The sequence below is a fragment of the Protopterus annectens genome, chromosome 1.part2 (assembly GCF_019279795.1).
Source record: "Protopterus annectens isolate FY-2018-M chromosome 1.part2, PAN1.0, whole genome shotgun sequence".
NCBI classification, from domain to species: Eukaryota; Metazoa; Chordata; order Ceratodontiformes; family Protopteridae; genus Protopterus; species Protopterus annectens.
The window spans coordinates 721,925,143-721,941,444 of NC_056727.1; the positions used below are offsets into that span (position 1 = coordinate 721,925,143).

The 16,302-nt window shown below is 40.9% G+C and overlaps 1 protein-coding gene across 1 annotated transcript in view; it reads left to right on the top strand.

Moving 5' to 3' along the window:
• The window catches only part of LOC122792408 (kinesin-like protein KIF28P), a 1,102,337-nt gene that overhangs the window by 321,094 nt on the left and 764,941 nt on the right, over window positions 1-16,302 (top strand). The window contains exon 8 of the mRNA XM_044060197.1: window positions 15,906-15,973. Within this exon, the coding sequence (XP_043916132.1) occupies window positions 15,906-15,973 (68 nt within the window). The remainder of the gene's footprint in view (window positions 1-15,905; window positions 15,974-16,302) is intronic.

The following is a 16,302-nucleotide window of genomic DNA, read 5'->3' on the forward strand; positions in this document are numbered from 1 at the left end:
TTTCAGTATGCCATAACCTGTTAGCGGTACTGGCATCACAAGCACAAATGCATGTAACTTCAGTTGTTCTCCCCTTCATCCTAGAGTGGGTGAGCTGGCAAAGCAACTGTTAGGTTCATAGGTGTTGACTAGGCTAATGACCCCAATGGCCTTTTTAAGCCTAGCCATGCATCCCAATTCTTTAGCAAGCTCCATTCTTTCCTACACCTCCTTCTTTGGCTCCTCCAGAGCCCAGGCTGCTAGTTGATCTTGGGTGATTTGGGATGTAGTAAGGATTCCATCCCTCTTTATCATAGAGCAGGAGAGAAAAGAATAATCCTTAACACCCCCCAAAAAAGCTACATTAAAAATGCTGTTGCTTTTTAAAATAAAATACATTCACTATATAGTTCAGAAATCTGTAACTCAATGCCTAGAAGTAACCTAGAAGTACCAAAGAACTGTACCCTTAAACTTCCTTGCAGAAAAAACACAGGAATATAAAACACACACATAAAGTAAATATGTCCTCACTTGTTATATTTATGTAGTATCACCTAATCATCATGAAACATTGCTCTTCACGCACAGCATTTTCTATAACATGCCAAAATAGACAATTTGTCTCTGTCTTTATTTCCAGGACCCGCCAGATCTGAAGTATTATTCCAAATGAATGACAAGAGACTATTTCAAATAATATCCTAGGACCAGCAATGACAATTCTTTTTTTTTTAAATTCTGCACTATAGCTGTGTATTCTCACTACTGCTAGTTTAAAGAAATATATAGCAGTGATGTTGAAGTTTTACATTTTTATGGTACTTAGGTTCATAGATTCATAGGTAGGTGCTAGGCTATCTGTCTGAAGGCATTTATAAGCCTAGCCAGAATGTGTTGGCTTTTGCCGCCCCCTTAGATTAGTTCCCTGTGCCTCTGTCCAGCAGAGCCACTGAAGTGATCCCCGGGGTAAACTTTCCATTTCCCATCCACTCGTCAAGGTTTCTCTTGAAGAGTGTTAGCGAGATTGGAATCTTGTTCCAAAGCATGGGAAGTCTCTGGGACAGAAATCTATCCCCCCAGCACATCCTATTTATTGTTGTGGTGAGGTTTAGATCCCTAGAGCGTGTGGCTCGAGGTGATAAGCTTTTCTTTAGGTGGAGCATCTCCATCAGTTCTGGGTTGGACATGGCCTTGTATGTCAGGCAGAGATCACCTCTGAGTAGGCGATATGCAACCGAATACAGCTGGAGTTTCTTCAGTCGAGCTGCATAGGGCATCTGTTTGAGGCCAGTGATCCTCTTGGTGAGGTACTTCTGTGATCTTTCCAGCTGTTGCAGGTGTCTTGTAAGATACATCCCAAATGGGGCGTTGTACTCTATGATGGGTCTGATGAGCTATGAGTAGAGGGGCACAATGACCTCTTTTGATCTGGATGTGAACCCTTTTGTGATAAGGTGGGCCACGTAGAAGGATTTCCTAACCACTTTGGCAATGTGATTATCAAAGGAGAGTTTACTATCTACTTGGGTCCCCAGATCCCTTATTATGTCTTCCATATTTAGGGGACTACCACCTATGTGGTAGTTTGTGGGTACTTTGTTTTTTTCAAAGGGAATAACTATGCATGATTTTAACACCAGGGATCCATCTCAATGAGACCCTTTTGGAGGATGTCTGTGTCAGCCGGAGAGTCAATTATAGCCCCTAGTTTGCAGTCATCTGCAAACTTGGTCAGCCATAGTCCTCCTGTGCTTGCCTGTACCTCTGAGATGTATATGCTGAACAGCAGGGGTCCTAGGACTGAGCCCTGGGGAACATCACTTGTAACTGGTTTAGAGTCAGACCTAGCTCCCGCAACTCTTACCATGTGGGTTCTGTCCATGAGCCAGTTGGCAACCCATCTTGTGATGTAGGGGTTTATGTTCAGGCTGGTGAGCTTGTCTATAATACCAGAATGGAAAATGGTGTCAAAGGCATTTGTGAGGTCTAGGTAGGCTGTGTGTACCACCTTTCCTTGTCTATAGCCTTGGTAACTGTCCCAAAGAAGTCCACCAGGTTTAAGAGGCATGATCTGCCCTTAACAAAGCCGAACTGGGTAGGGTCCAGAGTTTGGAGGTTCCCAATGTCTCTGTTAATGAGATCCATGATGATGCACTCCAAGCCTTGCAGACCAAGCTAGTCAGGCTTATAGGGCGATAGTTCCCAGGGTCTGTTGTGGCTCCACCTTTGTAGAGTGGAATAACCATTGTTGTGCACCACTCTATGGGTATGTAACCTGTGGAGAGGCTGAGTTTGAACAGTGTGTTTAGGTGAGGGGTTAGTTCATCTTTGAGCTCATGTAGGACGCAGCCTGGGACACCATCCGGTCCCATTGATGCTGTGTTTTTGGCTTTGGAGAGGGCTGTTTTAACCTGAGTGTCTGGTTTCAGGAGCTCTACATTCTTCTGGTATGGTTATGGGCCCTTTTGGGGGTGAGAGGGGGGTGAAGTTTGCACTGAACCTGTCTGCCAGGATGTTGGCAATATTGGTTGGTTCAGTGTATTTTGTGCCATTCTGCACTAACTCTGAGCAGATCTGAGCATTGCCACTTAGATTCTTGATATAGCTAAAGAATGCCTTGTGGTTATCTTTGGAGTCCTTGGCAATTTTTCTTTCGAAACTCGCCTTGGATGATTTTATGAGGGATCGTAGTTTCTTGCTGATCCTGATCAGGGATATCTTCCCTTCTTGGGATTTTACTCTTTTCTGTACTAGTTTCCTCCTTCTATTGTATAGCTTGTTTATGGCAGGAGTCCACCAGACTGGTTTCCTTTTCTTGGAGGAGTGAGTCTTGGTTTTGCTTGGGATAGCATGATCCATGCATTTTTTTAGGTGCCCGTAGAATGCATTAGTAAAGGATTTTGCAGCTTGGACAATGTTATCCTTTAGCAGGGGGGCTTTGAAACTTTCCACCTTTGGTTTTAAGTAACGTGAAGTTTGCTTTTGAAAAGTTTTTCACGGTGGTTTCCTTGTCTGGGGGTGGGGGCAGAATGTGGAAGTGAAAGTGAGTTGTTTATGATCAGATCTAACCAGCGAGGGGTTGACCTCCGGTGTGGAGCACTGGTCGCCCATGTTGGTGATGACCAGGTCCAATATGTTGTCACCTCTGGTGGGAGTGTTGACCAGTTGATCCAGGGCATTTGAGTTTATAAATTCTAGGAAATGTTGGGCAAGGGAGTTAGTACTTGAGTAGTTCTCCCAATTAATGTTTGGGCAATTGAAATCACCCAATATTAGGGTATTTGGTTGGACCTTTATATTTCCCAGTGTTTCCAGAAATGCAGAATAGGGGTCCTGGGACATGGTGGGTGATCTGTAGCAATCTACAATTTGAATTGCAGTTTTGCCTGTTGTTAGTTGTACGTGGATGATCTCTGAAGCATCATGCTGTGCCACTAACCTGGAGGTGTGGGTATCCTTGATGAATATGGATACGCCCCCACCTTTTGTATTTTGGTCCGGGTTCTGTGGCTGAAATGTATGGTATGAGTTGTAGCCTGGTAGTGCTGGGGTGCTCTCTGGAGCCTTAAACCAGGTTTCTGTTACTGCACATATATTGATTTTCTCCATACTGAGGAGTGCCTTGAGTGTGTGCATTTTGAGGTTTAGACTTCTGGCAATGAGTAGCATTAACTTCAGTTTTTTTACTTGTGCTATTTATGTTGGTGGGTTTGTCTTTTGAACCTTGCCTAAAAAAGGCACTATGGGGGTGGAAATAGCCTTGGCCAGTATTCAAAAGCCTAAGGGTGACAGTTGCAAGCCATCTCTAGCGAAGCAGCTTGGCTTGTTGAGCATGTCGTCCCAGGTGGACAGACACTGGATCCCCTTTGAATGACACCAGAAACTTAGCCAATTGTTAAAATTGATAATTTTTTCTTTATACTGTGGTATCATTCTTGGTGAGGGCAGGATGCTACTTAGGGTCAGGGTCATACCAGCTTGGGCTACAAGATCAGAGAGGTCTTCCATGTCTCTTTTCATGTAGTCCAGGGAAGTATGTTTCAGGTCATTCACACCTACATGGACAATGACAGAGTTGTATTTGTACTTGTTCTGGAGTGACCTGAGTGCTTGTCTTATGTGGCGGATCCTGGCACCCAACAGGCAGCTAACAGTAACCTTCTCCTTATTCAGCCTAGTGAGTGGGACGTCAGTGTGCCTGACTATAGAGTCACCCATTACTAGTATGTTGTGTTTGTTATTTTGCCTTAAGGGCTGTGATTGCATGGCACACTGGTTTTGTGAAGTATGTGTTTCATGATTTGTGTTGGGGGGTGGAGGTTGCTTGGATGTCTGCTTTGGAGGTCTCTGTTGCTTTCGCAGATTTTTATTTAGAGTCTCTGAGTATGTTTTTGTGTATTTATCCATGTTTTTTGCCAGTGCTGGTTTAATGGGTCTATTTGAGACTGGTGGTGTGATGCAAGTATTTCCCTTCTCCTCTTGACTGTCTGATCCAGCCTTGGGTTGAGAGAGCTTAGCCTCCAGTTTGGCTGTATAATTGCATCTTTCACATGTATTAGTGTTTGGTGGTAGGAGGAGAGGGTTGTCTGTGTACATGAGGCAGTTGTAACATTGCCTCAAAATGCCCAGATTCACCAGTTGGTCTGGAGAGTATGCCTGAAACTGCCCCTTGGACATGCCTGGATAGGTACAGTGAACTGTTTTACTGAATGGCTGGTAAGGTTGAATAGAGAGCCTTGTCCTTCTGTACAGTATAGGAAGGATAGGAGGGTCTTGTGCTAGGGTTTATAAGTGCTTGCTATGAGTTTTGAGCAAGTGCCGGGCTGAGAAATGAGTGGCTTGAATGCTTAAGTTGAAAGTTTGTCTAGTTCCAAGGGAAAAATTGAAGAGGAGACTTTGTGGCGCCAGGAATAGTTATACCCTAGTTAACCAGCGCTGCCTGGCATGCAAAACCGGGCAAATGTGGTACTTATAGCAGGGAAATGAAAGAGATAGAAATTATCCCAAAATGGCCAGTAAACTACTAATTTCTGGGCTGAAACCAGTCCTCCAGGGACAGATAGGCTGCTCAAAGCTCCCCTCTCTCACAGGTGAACAGAGAAACGTCCTTCTATCCAAGTAAGGTATGGGCAAACACAGAGATTTGTAACACACCCCAGAATTTAGCACTTAACCTGAAAACTGGATTGTACTAGCTTAGAAAGGTGGGAAAAGTTAACTTAATTAACTCAACTCAACTTAACAATTAAAATACAGGACACATTCTGTCCAGAGTCGGGCAAAATATTGTTGCCTAAAGTACAAGATATCATGGCAAATGCAGATCTCTTAGCAACCCCAAATTGTTAATGTATGCATATAATTAATAGTTTGTATCCCCTACAGTTTGCACTAGATGGTTACTTTCTCAGTGTACTCAGATGCACAAATACATGTGTGAGGTGTGTAGTTCTGCACTCTGCAAAAGTCCCGTTGCGCACTGCCTTGTCTTTAAGTCCCTTTCTTTCTGTTCCCATAAACAACTTAAACAACTGCTTATAAACACAATTGCAACTTAACATCACTCATTCTAGTTAAAATATTGAAATTTATACAATAAGGTAAAAGATGTATGCACAAACTACTTTCATAAAATAGAATTATGGGTTCATTTCTGGAAATTTTGAGATGGAGAATTAGAAAGGGGTATAAGGACATTTTCAAGTTACACGTGCTTTTATATAGTCATGCAGTTATTATTTAGTAAGGTTCCTTAAATATATTTTCACTTTCACTGAGTAAGTGGTGAGACCCCTTGTTGTAAAAACAGCATACTTCATTTTGATGAGGGTGTGCTCACGAAACAGCTTTTCTACAATTTTGTCAGAGTGTTTTTTTTAAAATGCATTGACTTGTAAGGAGTGCACCAGAAGAGCCCTGTAGTATCCATTTTCACTTATTCTCACTGTAGTTTGACTGTGGAGGGAGGGATTTCCCTCCTTAAAAAAACTGTATGCTGTGGTTTTATATGCTTCAAGTTATGCTTCTTGCTCAGTAAGTTAATGAAACGTAGAGAAAATTTGCAAAAATTGCCATGTCTTTTGTTAATACACTGGAGAAAGAAAGGGTTCAAAAAAGAAAAATTTTAATTGTTAGAATTACGTTAGGTTTAAAGTTAGGCTGAACCTTATCATAAATCTATGCTTAGCCCTGCCTTAGCTCAAACCCAACCATTGTTCTAACCTCAACTAGTAGTCAGGGAAGAGTTATGCATACTCTTTGCGTTTTGACTAGTGTGAGATGCATCCCAAAACATTTTTACAGTTTGTCCTTGTTCAGTTAGTCAGATCACTTAGGTTTAACCAAATGAGCCTGGGTGATTGAACTGGTGGACAGTATAAAATTAGAAAGGCATTTCTCCCAAAAGCACGTGAACCATTGACCTACTTCTCCCAACCCAGACACAGACAAGTAAAACTATGGTAACCATCCATTAAATGTCCTCATTTGTTAACAGGCAGTCCTGAACATGGTTCAGCAATCTGAACATGCTTCCACAGTGCCCTCTGTCTCCTACAAGTAGCAAGAACAAACCCAGTGGTTCAGCATGGGTGAATTAAATCTTTTGGGTTCAGCTTGAACTGAAAATATCTGTATTGTACCTTGGTAGCTCAGGATAACATGGTTCTCTATGTTGTGTTCCTTGGCAATAGTGGTATGCTTGGTTCTCCATCTCTCCCTCTTTCTCTATTAGAGAAACCAACCTGCACCTCAGTACTTGGTTTGTATTGTAGGCTCAAGCTCCCTGCACATCTTTTAGTGGGAGTCTCAGAGGTTTCCTCTGCAGGGCTGGCTTAAGCATTCTCAGGGCTGACTTAATGATTAAGGTGTTTAACTCATGGACACAAGGTACAGGGTTTGATTCTTACCTTTGGTTACTGTCTACTTATCGGCTTGGCATGTAATAGTCTGCAGACTGATTGCCTAGTATTTACCTATGAACTGCAGTCTTAATTTTTTTACCCCCCATATAAATCAAATGTGTGGGTTACATCTAGGTTGTATGGCTAGGGTTATAAGGGCTATATGGTTGTTAGTCTGGTATAAACCTATAAATTAATTAACCTATTTAGTTGAGTTACTTATAAATGCAGACTGTCTGGTTCCAGGACTAGAATTTGAGTCATGCTAGTATCCAGGAATACATGGAATTTCTTAGGCAGTTTTTCCATTGGATTGTGATGATCAAGTAAAGCTGCATTCCTTGTTTCTGAACTGAACAGTTAATGCAATTGGAACAACTACATTAAGTGTTTCCTCAATGTAAGCAACTAAAGGCACACAAAAACATACAGACAGACACAAATCTTCATTTCTCCCCAAGGTGATCTTGGAGCTTCCCTTAGTAAGTCTATCTGCTTCCATCACCTCTGCCCCTGAATGCCAGAGAATAATGTGAGATATTGATGATCAGCATTCTAAAGTGTGACAACAAATGTGTAACCGACGTAGTTAGTTTATATATATATATATATATATATATATATATATATATTTTTTTTTTTTTATGCCCTTGCCCTGGCCCAGCAATTAAGGAGCCTCAATCCTCACCACTAACACCAGTGAGGGTCATCTCATATAGGAGGAAAAGATAACAAATACACACAGTAAAGTACAATTTCCCTTAAGAGCACACAGAGATCACAGTCAGTCCAGGGCTGGTCGCTCTCCAGGTCCACACTGGCACAGCTATAGGGTCCAGATCTCAGCCTAGTGGGCAAGTTAAAACCTCCAGCAACCTCTATGTCCAACCAGTGTCCCTGCCCAAGTAGCTGACACACACACACACACACACACACACACACACACACACACACACACACACACACACACACACACACACACACACACACACACACACACACACACTTTGAGAAGAGTTTATACAACCACACAGACATTCCTGGGGAAGGCTGGCACAGGTTCTCCAGCTGTGCCCCTTTTACCCAGACTGTGCAGTAGTACCAGCTGCCACCACCCACTAATATTTATCAGCTACTCAAAGGCCCTTAAAAGGGTGTCCAATTATTACTGTGCAATATTATTATCCAATTGGTAGCATAGCCCAGGGCTAAAGCTATTGAAGTGGCTTTGTACAATTTACCAAAGGCATAGAAGTACTCTAAAGAGCTTAAATTATCTCTCCAAAAACAGCCACAGTTGAAAGGGATTAAAAGTATTTAATAACAAATAGTCAAAACACAAGACAATACTTTTTACTACACAGTGCTAGTCAAAAGTTCAGAGATCACAGAGAAATACTTAAAATAATTTGGTGGTACAGTTCTGATACCACAGAAAAACACTTAATCTAATATTTCTAGTTTCTAGCTATTTCTAAGAGAAAACACAAGTCTAAGATAAACTTACATATAGAGCAAGACAGTGCTGATGAGTTGGATGGTCAACACAAAAAATGCTGGTTCACATTACATCATTCTTCACACTTCCCTGGGTTCCCAGGCTAACAGAAACTACATTTACATTCTTCACCTCTGGGCAGGAACCAGAGCAATAAAGGACATTTATGCATCCAAATTCTGGCCATTAACTCTGGCCTTAAAATAATAGCAAGAATTCCTTCATCTAGACCAGCCAGAGCCGTGTTTACATCAAAGGGTCACAGTATGCTTTACTTGGTCAGCAGAGTGCACTGTTGTTACATTTTTTTCATTTCCACATGTAACACTATTTTTACTATTAAGACAAAAAGCCTGTGGTTTACATTAATAATATAGACAAAACACAGGACAATACTTTTTACTACACAGTGCTAGTCAAGAGTTCAGAGATCACAGATAAATATTAATAAAATAATTCAGTAGTACAGTTCTGACACCACAGAAAAACACTTAGTCTAATTTTTCTAGTTTCTAGCTATTTCTAAGAGAAAACACAATTCTAAGATAAACTTGCATATAGAGCAAGACAATGCTGATGAATTGGATGGTCAAGACAAAAAATGATTAATGCTCTTTGATTTTCTCTGTTTTTAAAATTACATTCTTGGTTCACATTACATCATTCTTCACACTTCCATGGATTCCCAGGCTAACAGAAACTACATTTACATTCTTCACCTCTGTGCAGAAACAAGAGCAATAAAGGACATTTATGCATGCAAATTCTGGCCATTAACTCTGGCCTTATAACAATATCAAGAATTCCTTCATCTAGACCAGCCGGAGACGTGTTTACATCAAAAGTCACAACATGCTTTACTTGGACAGCAGAGTGCACTGCTGTTACATTTTTTTCAGTTCCACATGTAGTACTATTTTTACCATTTAAGACAACAAGCCTGTGGTTTACATTAATATTTACAGATGACAGAATTATTTCCAAAATTATATCTGGCTAGGCTGGCAGCCTTCACCTATCTTCACCCAGTCTTCACATATCTCCCCCCTGGAGAACTCATGCTAGTTTTTCACCCTTGAGAAACGCTGCTTGATGGAGTTAGTTCTATCTGAGTGTACCTTACCCCATTCCTTGTCTTGAGAGCCCATCTGCATTGGCATTGCTATTCCCACTGCGGTGCTGCATGGACATATCATATGCTTGCAACCCCAGGCTCCATCTTAGCAACTTGGCATTTTGCTGGCTAGTTCTGTTTAGCCATGTTAAAGGGTTGTGATCTGTCATAACAGTGAATTTCCTTCCATACAGATAAGGCTGAAGTTTCTGCAGTGCCCACACTATGGCTAGACATTCCTTTTCTACAGCTGCATAGCATTCCTCCCTGGGTTGGAGCCTATGCCTGAGATAAACCACTGCATGCTCTTCCCCCTCTGAAGAAATCTGACTTAGTACAACCCCCACCCCATGGTTCAAAGCATCCACCTGCACAACAAATTATTTGATGTAATCTGGACTGGCTAACACAGGGGGTCCTCCCAAAGCTTCTTTAAGCTTCTGGAATGCCTGCTCACATGCTGGGGTCCACACTGTCTTATCTGGCCTGTTCTTCCTTGTCAGGTCTATGAGGGGAGCAGCTATGGTACTATAACTGGGGATGAAATTTCTGTAGTACCCTGCTGTCCCTAAAAATGCCCTCACCTGCTTTTTGGTAACAGGTGCAGCCATGCCTGAATATCTTCCACTTTGGCAGGTTCTGGCCTTATCTTACCACTCCCCACTCTATGTCCTAGGTAGGAGACCTCTACCATACCCACCTGACATTTGCTTGGCTTAATGGTTAACCCTGCCCTCTGTAGTCTGCCCAGCACCTCCCTGACATGCTGAAGGTGCTCTGGCCAGGAATGGCTGTAGATGGCAATATCATCTAGGTAAGCAAGGGCAAACCCTCCTGCTCCTGCTAGGATATGGTCTACCAGCCTCTGGAAAGTCACTGGGGTATTCTTCATCCCAAAGGGCATCTTATACAAGCCAGAAGGAACACAAAGGCTGACTTCTCTCTAGCACTGGGAGTCAAGGCTACCTGCCAGTAACCCTTGGTAAGATCAATGGTTGTAAGATACTTAGCCCCACCCAGATGCTCTAGGGCCTCATCTGTCCTAGGCATGGGGTACCATCTGACTCTGTGTGACTATTTAATTTCCTGTAGTCCACACAGAACCTGGTGCTGCCATCTTTCTTTGGCACCAGCACCACTGGGGAGGCCTCGGGACTGTTGGACTCTTGAATTACCTCTAGTTCCAACATCTCCTATACCTCCTTCCTTAGAGTCTGTTTGACTCTCTCAGGCATTCTATAAGGTGGCCTGCCTAATAGGCCTTTGGGGTTCTTTATCTACCTGGTGCTGCCCCAGGTGGGTGCACCCTGGTTTCGCAGTGAATGTGTCCTCAAATTCCTGCAACACTGCTCTCATTTCTCAAACCTGCTGCTGCTGGGACATTGCTGCTCCTTTCACTGAGGTGTCATCCCGATCCTCACTGAGGAGATCAGTCACCAGATCTCCCTCAGACTCCTCCTGCAATCCACTGCAAATGCTCAACACAAGGGCCTCCCTATCATGGTAAGGTTTCATCATGTTAACATGGTACAATTTGTGTCCCTGCCTTCTGCCTAGCAGTTCCACCATGTAGTTAACATCACTTACCTTTCTTACCACCTTGTAGAGTCCCTCCCAAGCTGCTTGCAGCTGGTCTCTGACAGGAATGAGAACCATTACCTGCTGCCCCACAGCATACTCTCTAGCTCGAGCATTCCTGTCATACCACACCTTTTTCTGTTGCTGGGCTTCTGCCAGGTTCAAACTTCTTTCACCCTGGAGAAAACAAGTGAGCTGAACTGGTGTTGAGCGCTCTTTATTAGTGTAAAGAACTGTAATGAGTGAGTACATAGTGTGTGGACCGCTAAACATAGTAAAGCAGTCAGTAAAAAAAATCTATATATATATATATATATATATATATATATATATATATATATATATATATATTCTTAGATCATCACCTAAAACTTATTTTCATCTTGGTAAGCCATCAGCCCTACTAAAATTCTCGTATCTATACTTATTTTTTAAAGAAAGATGCAAAATGCAGTGTAAAATAAACCAACACAGACTGCTTCTCCTATTTTCTTTGATTACAAAAGTAATTTCTTAAACTGCATGTAGAAAGTATGCATACCCACTCCCAAAATAGCAGTCCTCTAAAGCAAACTGTAGAAAATACAATTTATTCACACTACACTAAAAAATAAAATAAAAGAATAATGAACAAAATAAAAATCTAACTGCAACTAGCCAGTCAAAAATGGTATTACTAGCAAATGGATCCAATTCTAACTGTCCAGACTAAATGGAAATAAACTAAATTTATTGCACTGAGCTGATTGAGAATTATGTTACTTATACTGAGGCAATAAATTTAGCTCTAACTTTACCCCTCTCTCCCCTCCTTCTGCCTCTCAAGATATACCTGAAGCTGTCTTGCCTCTAGCTTTCACACAAAACCAAGTCCTAAAATTGCTATCAAAAGCTAAAAATACTTAATTGATGGGTCCTTTCAATATCCCTGGATGCATCTCAAGTATCACGAAGCACAATTTAGCCCTTCCTCCACAACAGCATTGCTCAATCTCAGCCTCCATACAAGTTTTATACCAAGTGAATGGAGAATAGCTACTGTCATTCGCCTGCATAAGGGAGGGCCTTACACAGACTCTGGCAATTACTTAGCCACAGTTCTGACCAACCCCCTATCTTAAACCATGGAAACTAATCAGTAAGGATGTAGGGAACCTCCAAACATTGAACTTCTTTCAGACTGGATTTATCAATGACAGGTCATGCTTAATCATCCTGGTGGACTTTTTTTTTTTAAGGTCACCAAAGCAATGGAAGAAAGTTAAAATGGTACATACCGCATACCTTGACCTGTTCAGGCATAGCAAAAAATCTAAATAAACTGAGAATAGACCCCTATGTCACCCACTGGTTTGCCAACTAGCTGACAGATAGGATGCAGGTTGCCTCCACTTAGAGACTAGTCACCAGTGGAGTCCCCAAGGGTATGTGCTGGGACCTCTCCTGTTTGACATCTAATTCTCTGAAGTAAAGGCCAATACCACAGGCTCTAATTGACAAAATTTGCAGGAAGGTTTGTCCCAAATAAATAACTGGTACCAAAATCATGGACTGAAACTAAATGTCAAAAAATGCATCCTTTGGGAAGTCATCTACCTCAGGCAACTGCCACATTGACAATATGCTCCTAAGATTTGAACTAGTTGTTCAAGACTGGGGCACTTGTGTGGACAGTGACCTAAATTTCTACTGACATGTGTCTGTTGTAAGAAAGTCCTTCTATATTTCACAGCTTTTAACCAATGGGATTTTGTCTAGATCTAGGGATGTTGTTGTTCTCCTTTACTCACCCCTCAATGTGCCAGTCATTGAGTATAATGCCCCCTTTGGCATGAATCTGGCAAGACGCATGCAAAAAGTGGAATGCCCACAGAGATACCTGACTAAAAGGATACAAGGCTGAGACTCAAAGCCTTGTCACTATACTCGGTATCCTACAGACTACTCAGAGGCATACAGAGGCATCTTCTGATCTAATAGTAATGGATTTACTGCATATCAGTAAGTCAAATGTCGTCAGAAATATTCAGTCTAGGGATCTAAGCTTCTTCTGCAACATCAACAGAATGGTTTGGAGGGACAGGCACATCTCGTAGAGGATACTGCTCTTCTGGAACAGACTCCCAATCCACATAAAACAAAGCTCACCTCTGTCCATATTCAAGAACAACTTGGATCTATGGATGATCAATGCAAAATTTATCCCAGAACTGCCCAAGTGCTACTAATGGACAGAGACATATTCTAAATTCTTCACCCCATGCATGGGTACCCTCAAATTATCTATGGTATGATCCCAGTTATTCCCAGTAGGGGTAATATATAATACAATAATTATCGACCATGTAATGGGCAAGGCCAACATAACACCAAATGTGATAGGTTAATTAAAGCACCAAAAGGGAAACTGGATAGGCTTAAAATGACCCACAATGGCAGCTAGCTGAGTACTTAGCTTTGAACTTATAAATAAAAAAATAATTAAGACATAAAACTAGCAAATCTTAACATAAAAGTTACTACATAATCATACCTCTCTTAGTGTAAGAAATCTGGACAAATTCAAAAATAATGGTGGGACAAAGGCCCAAAATCTGGGACAGATGTTAAATATTGCTCTTCTCAACTTAGAAAATTGGTAGAATTACATATTTGGTATTAACTTGCATTTTCTGAAGAATATAAAGCCTGAAGTTGAAATGCATGTCACTATTTAGTAAATTCAACCTTCAGTGATTTCCCAGAAAGGTACACATTTTATGAAGAACTTACCAAACGTTTGAGGAAAATATCTGAACATTCTGTGAAAATGTGGATATTTGAGAGGTACATACACCACTATACTACTAAAATGTGTTAAAAATTACTTGACACTGAAAAAAAGATGAAAACTTACCTTAGAACACCTAGAAACAATTCATTCATAAACATTGATACAAACTATCTGAAGACTTAGTAGAAACTTAGTCAGTGAAGTGAATGTATAAACACTATGCTAACCTAAAAAACAGAAAAAAGAACAGATAAGTGGAATATATGGGTGGGAATGGTTTGTGTGATGCAGGGAATACTGGAGTATTTTTTACACTCATCGTGAGACTCATTTCCTAAACCAGCACTATACAATATTTCATGTTTCATATAGCAGACCTCCACTTATTAACACTCATACACATACAGACACACACACACACACACACACACACACACACACACACACACACACACACACACACACACACACACACACACACACACACACACACACACACACACACACACACACACACACAGACACACACACACACACACACAATATGTGCAGATCTGATATCTAATACATGGAAGTATTTTCTACTGCAGGTGTAGGGTATAACTTTCATAATAACTGCTAAAGACATGAGTCATGAAATCAAATTCCATAATTCTACATTAGAAGACATTTCATGTATCACACAAACCAGACCTCTGCATACTCCATTTCTTTATTTTTTGTTTTTGTGGTTGAATTGCTATTTTTCATTTATTCATTGGCATTTGGGTGTTGGGTAATTTCATTTTTGTAGTTTAGTGAGTATTATGTAAAGGTGTGTTATGTTTATTGATCAGTTATTTTTTAAGTTAGTGTAAGCACATTTAGAGTAGACATTTAAAATCAGGTCTGTTTTGTCACTAATACCATTTGAGAATTGTATGGTTGTGGTTATGATTTTATTTATTTTTTTTGCTTTTCATTTTTTATTTTGCATTTGTTAATTTTCACTTTTGGGAATTTAATTTATGTGGGTACAGTATTTTTTTTTTGCAGTTTCTAGGACCTTACCTGATCTCTGTATCACTGGTACCTAAATGGTCCATTTGTTCTGGGGACATGGGATTCATGCATTTTTGGGCGGGCACTTATTCCCATCAGGGAATCCCAATCAACCTTTCCATTCCCTGGCATGAAACTGGTGATTGGGAGCAGCCTAGCTTGCTGATTTTGGGAGGCAGCATAAACTCTCCTCATTGGGAGCACCCCTTCCCCACTTAGGTGGCTCCTTTGAGCTTCTTATTGCCCTCTCCGAAGGGGTAGTGTACCTCCACATGCTGAATTCCCCTCAGATTTTCCAATGCAAAGCATCATGATAGTACAAGCTTGGTTGACTTGAACTCCACTGGCTAACACAGTGATTCTGCTAAGTGTCATACTTGTGTTGAGCCAAAGTTACATCCCTACCTTCCCGTTCCCTTGGGATGGATGAGCTGGCAATAGCCCCTCACTCCCATCTTCTACAACCAGCTCTTATCATGACACAAGTCACTACTCAAGCTCATGACACCTGTGGCATAGTCAGGGCTCTATCCCCTATGCCATACAGCTGGCGGGGTACAGTATTTTTTGTGGCTTCTGTTGAGGTGCGTGAAATAGATTTTTTTAAGTGTGAATGAGTCTGGATTACATTAACACATTATGTTAATAGAATGGTTGATGACAGGCAGTGTGGTGATAAATTCTTGATGATGCACACAGATTGGTGAGCTAATCTCTGTGTCAGATAAACATATTTATCACACTAAGTCATCAGTTTATTAGTTTATATTATAATATATATTTATCTACCTGTAAATATATTGTGAGCGTGTGTGTGTTTGTGTGTATGGAACAATTTATCTGTATATCAATGAATTACACAAAAGATGTTTCAAAATGATAGAGCACTTGCTTACCAAACATAAACTTCATACACTAACTTTTAGAAACTCATTATAGATTTTGTCTTGCATTTTCTTAATTATGAAAAAACATTAATGTTGTAAATCATCAAAATAACACTAACTCTGTGTTCAGATTGCAGCTCTGAGCCCAGCAGACATCTGCTATGAAGAAACATTGTCATCATTAAGATATGCTGAAAGGTACATTAATCAGCACTGTACAGTCACAGAAATGCAGTTAACGAGTTGTTTATATCACAGTTTATATCTGCTTTAACTTTCACTAAATTATATCATAGCAGCATTAAACAGCCCAAATTTTCACATTTCCTGTTATCTAACCACAGTTATTTCACATGCTTGAAAGACTTTGAAAGTACAACAGACCAGCTAGTATGCAAATCTCATTACAGCCCAAACCACAACTATTAGCCTTCCTGCTTCTCCATTGGTTTACTGCTCCTCTAGGCATCAAATATTACTTGCTCGTACTTGTATTAATAATTCCAAAAACATACTACATACAAGGT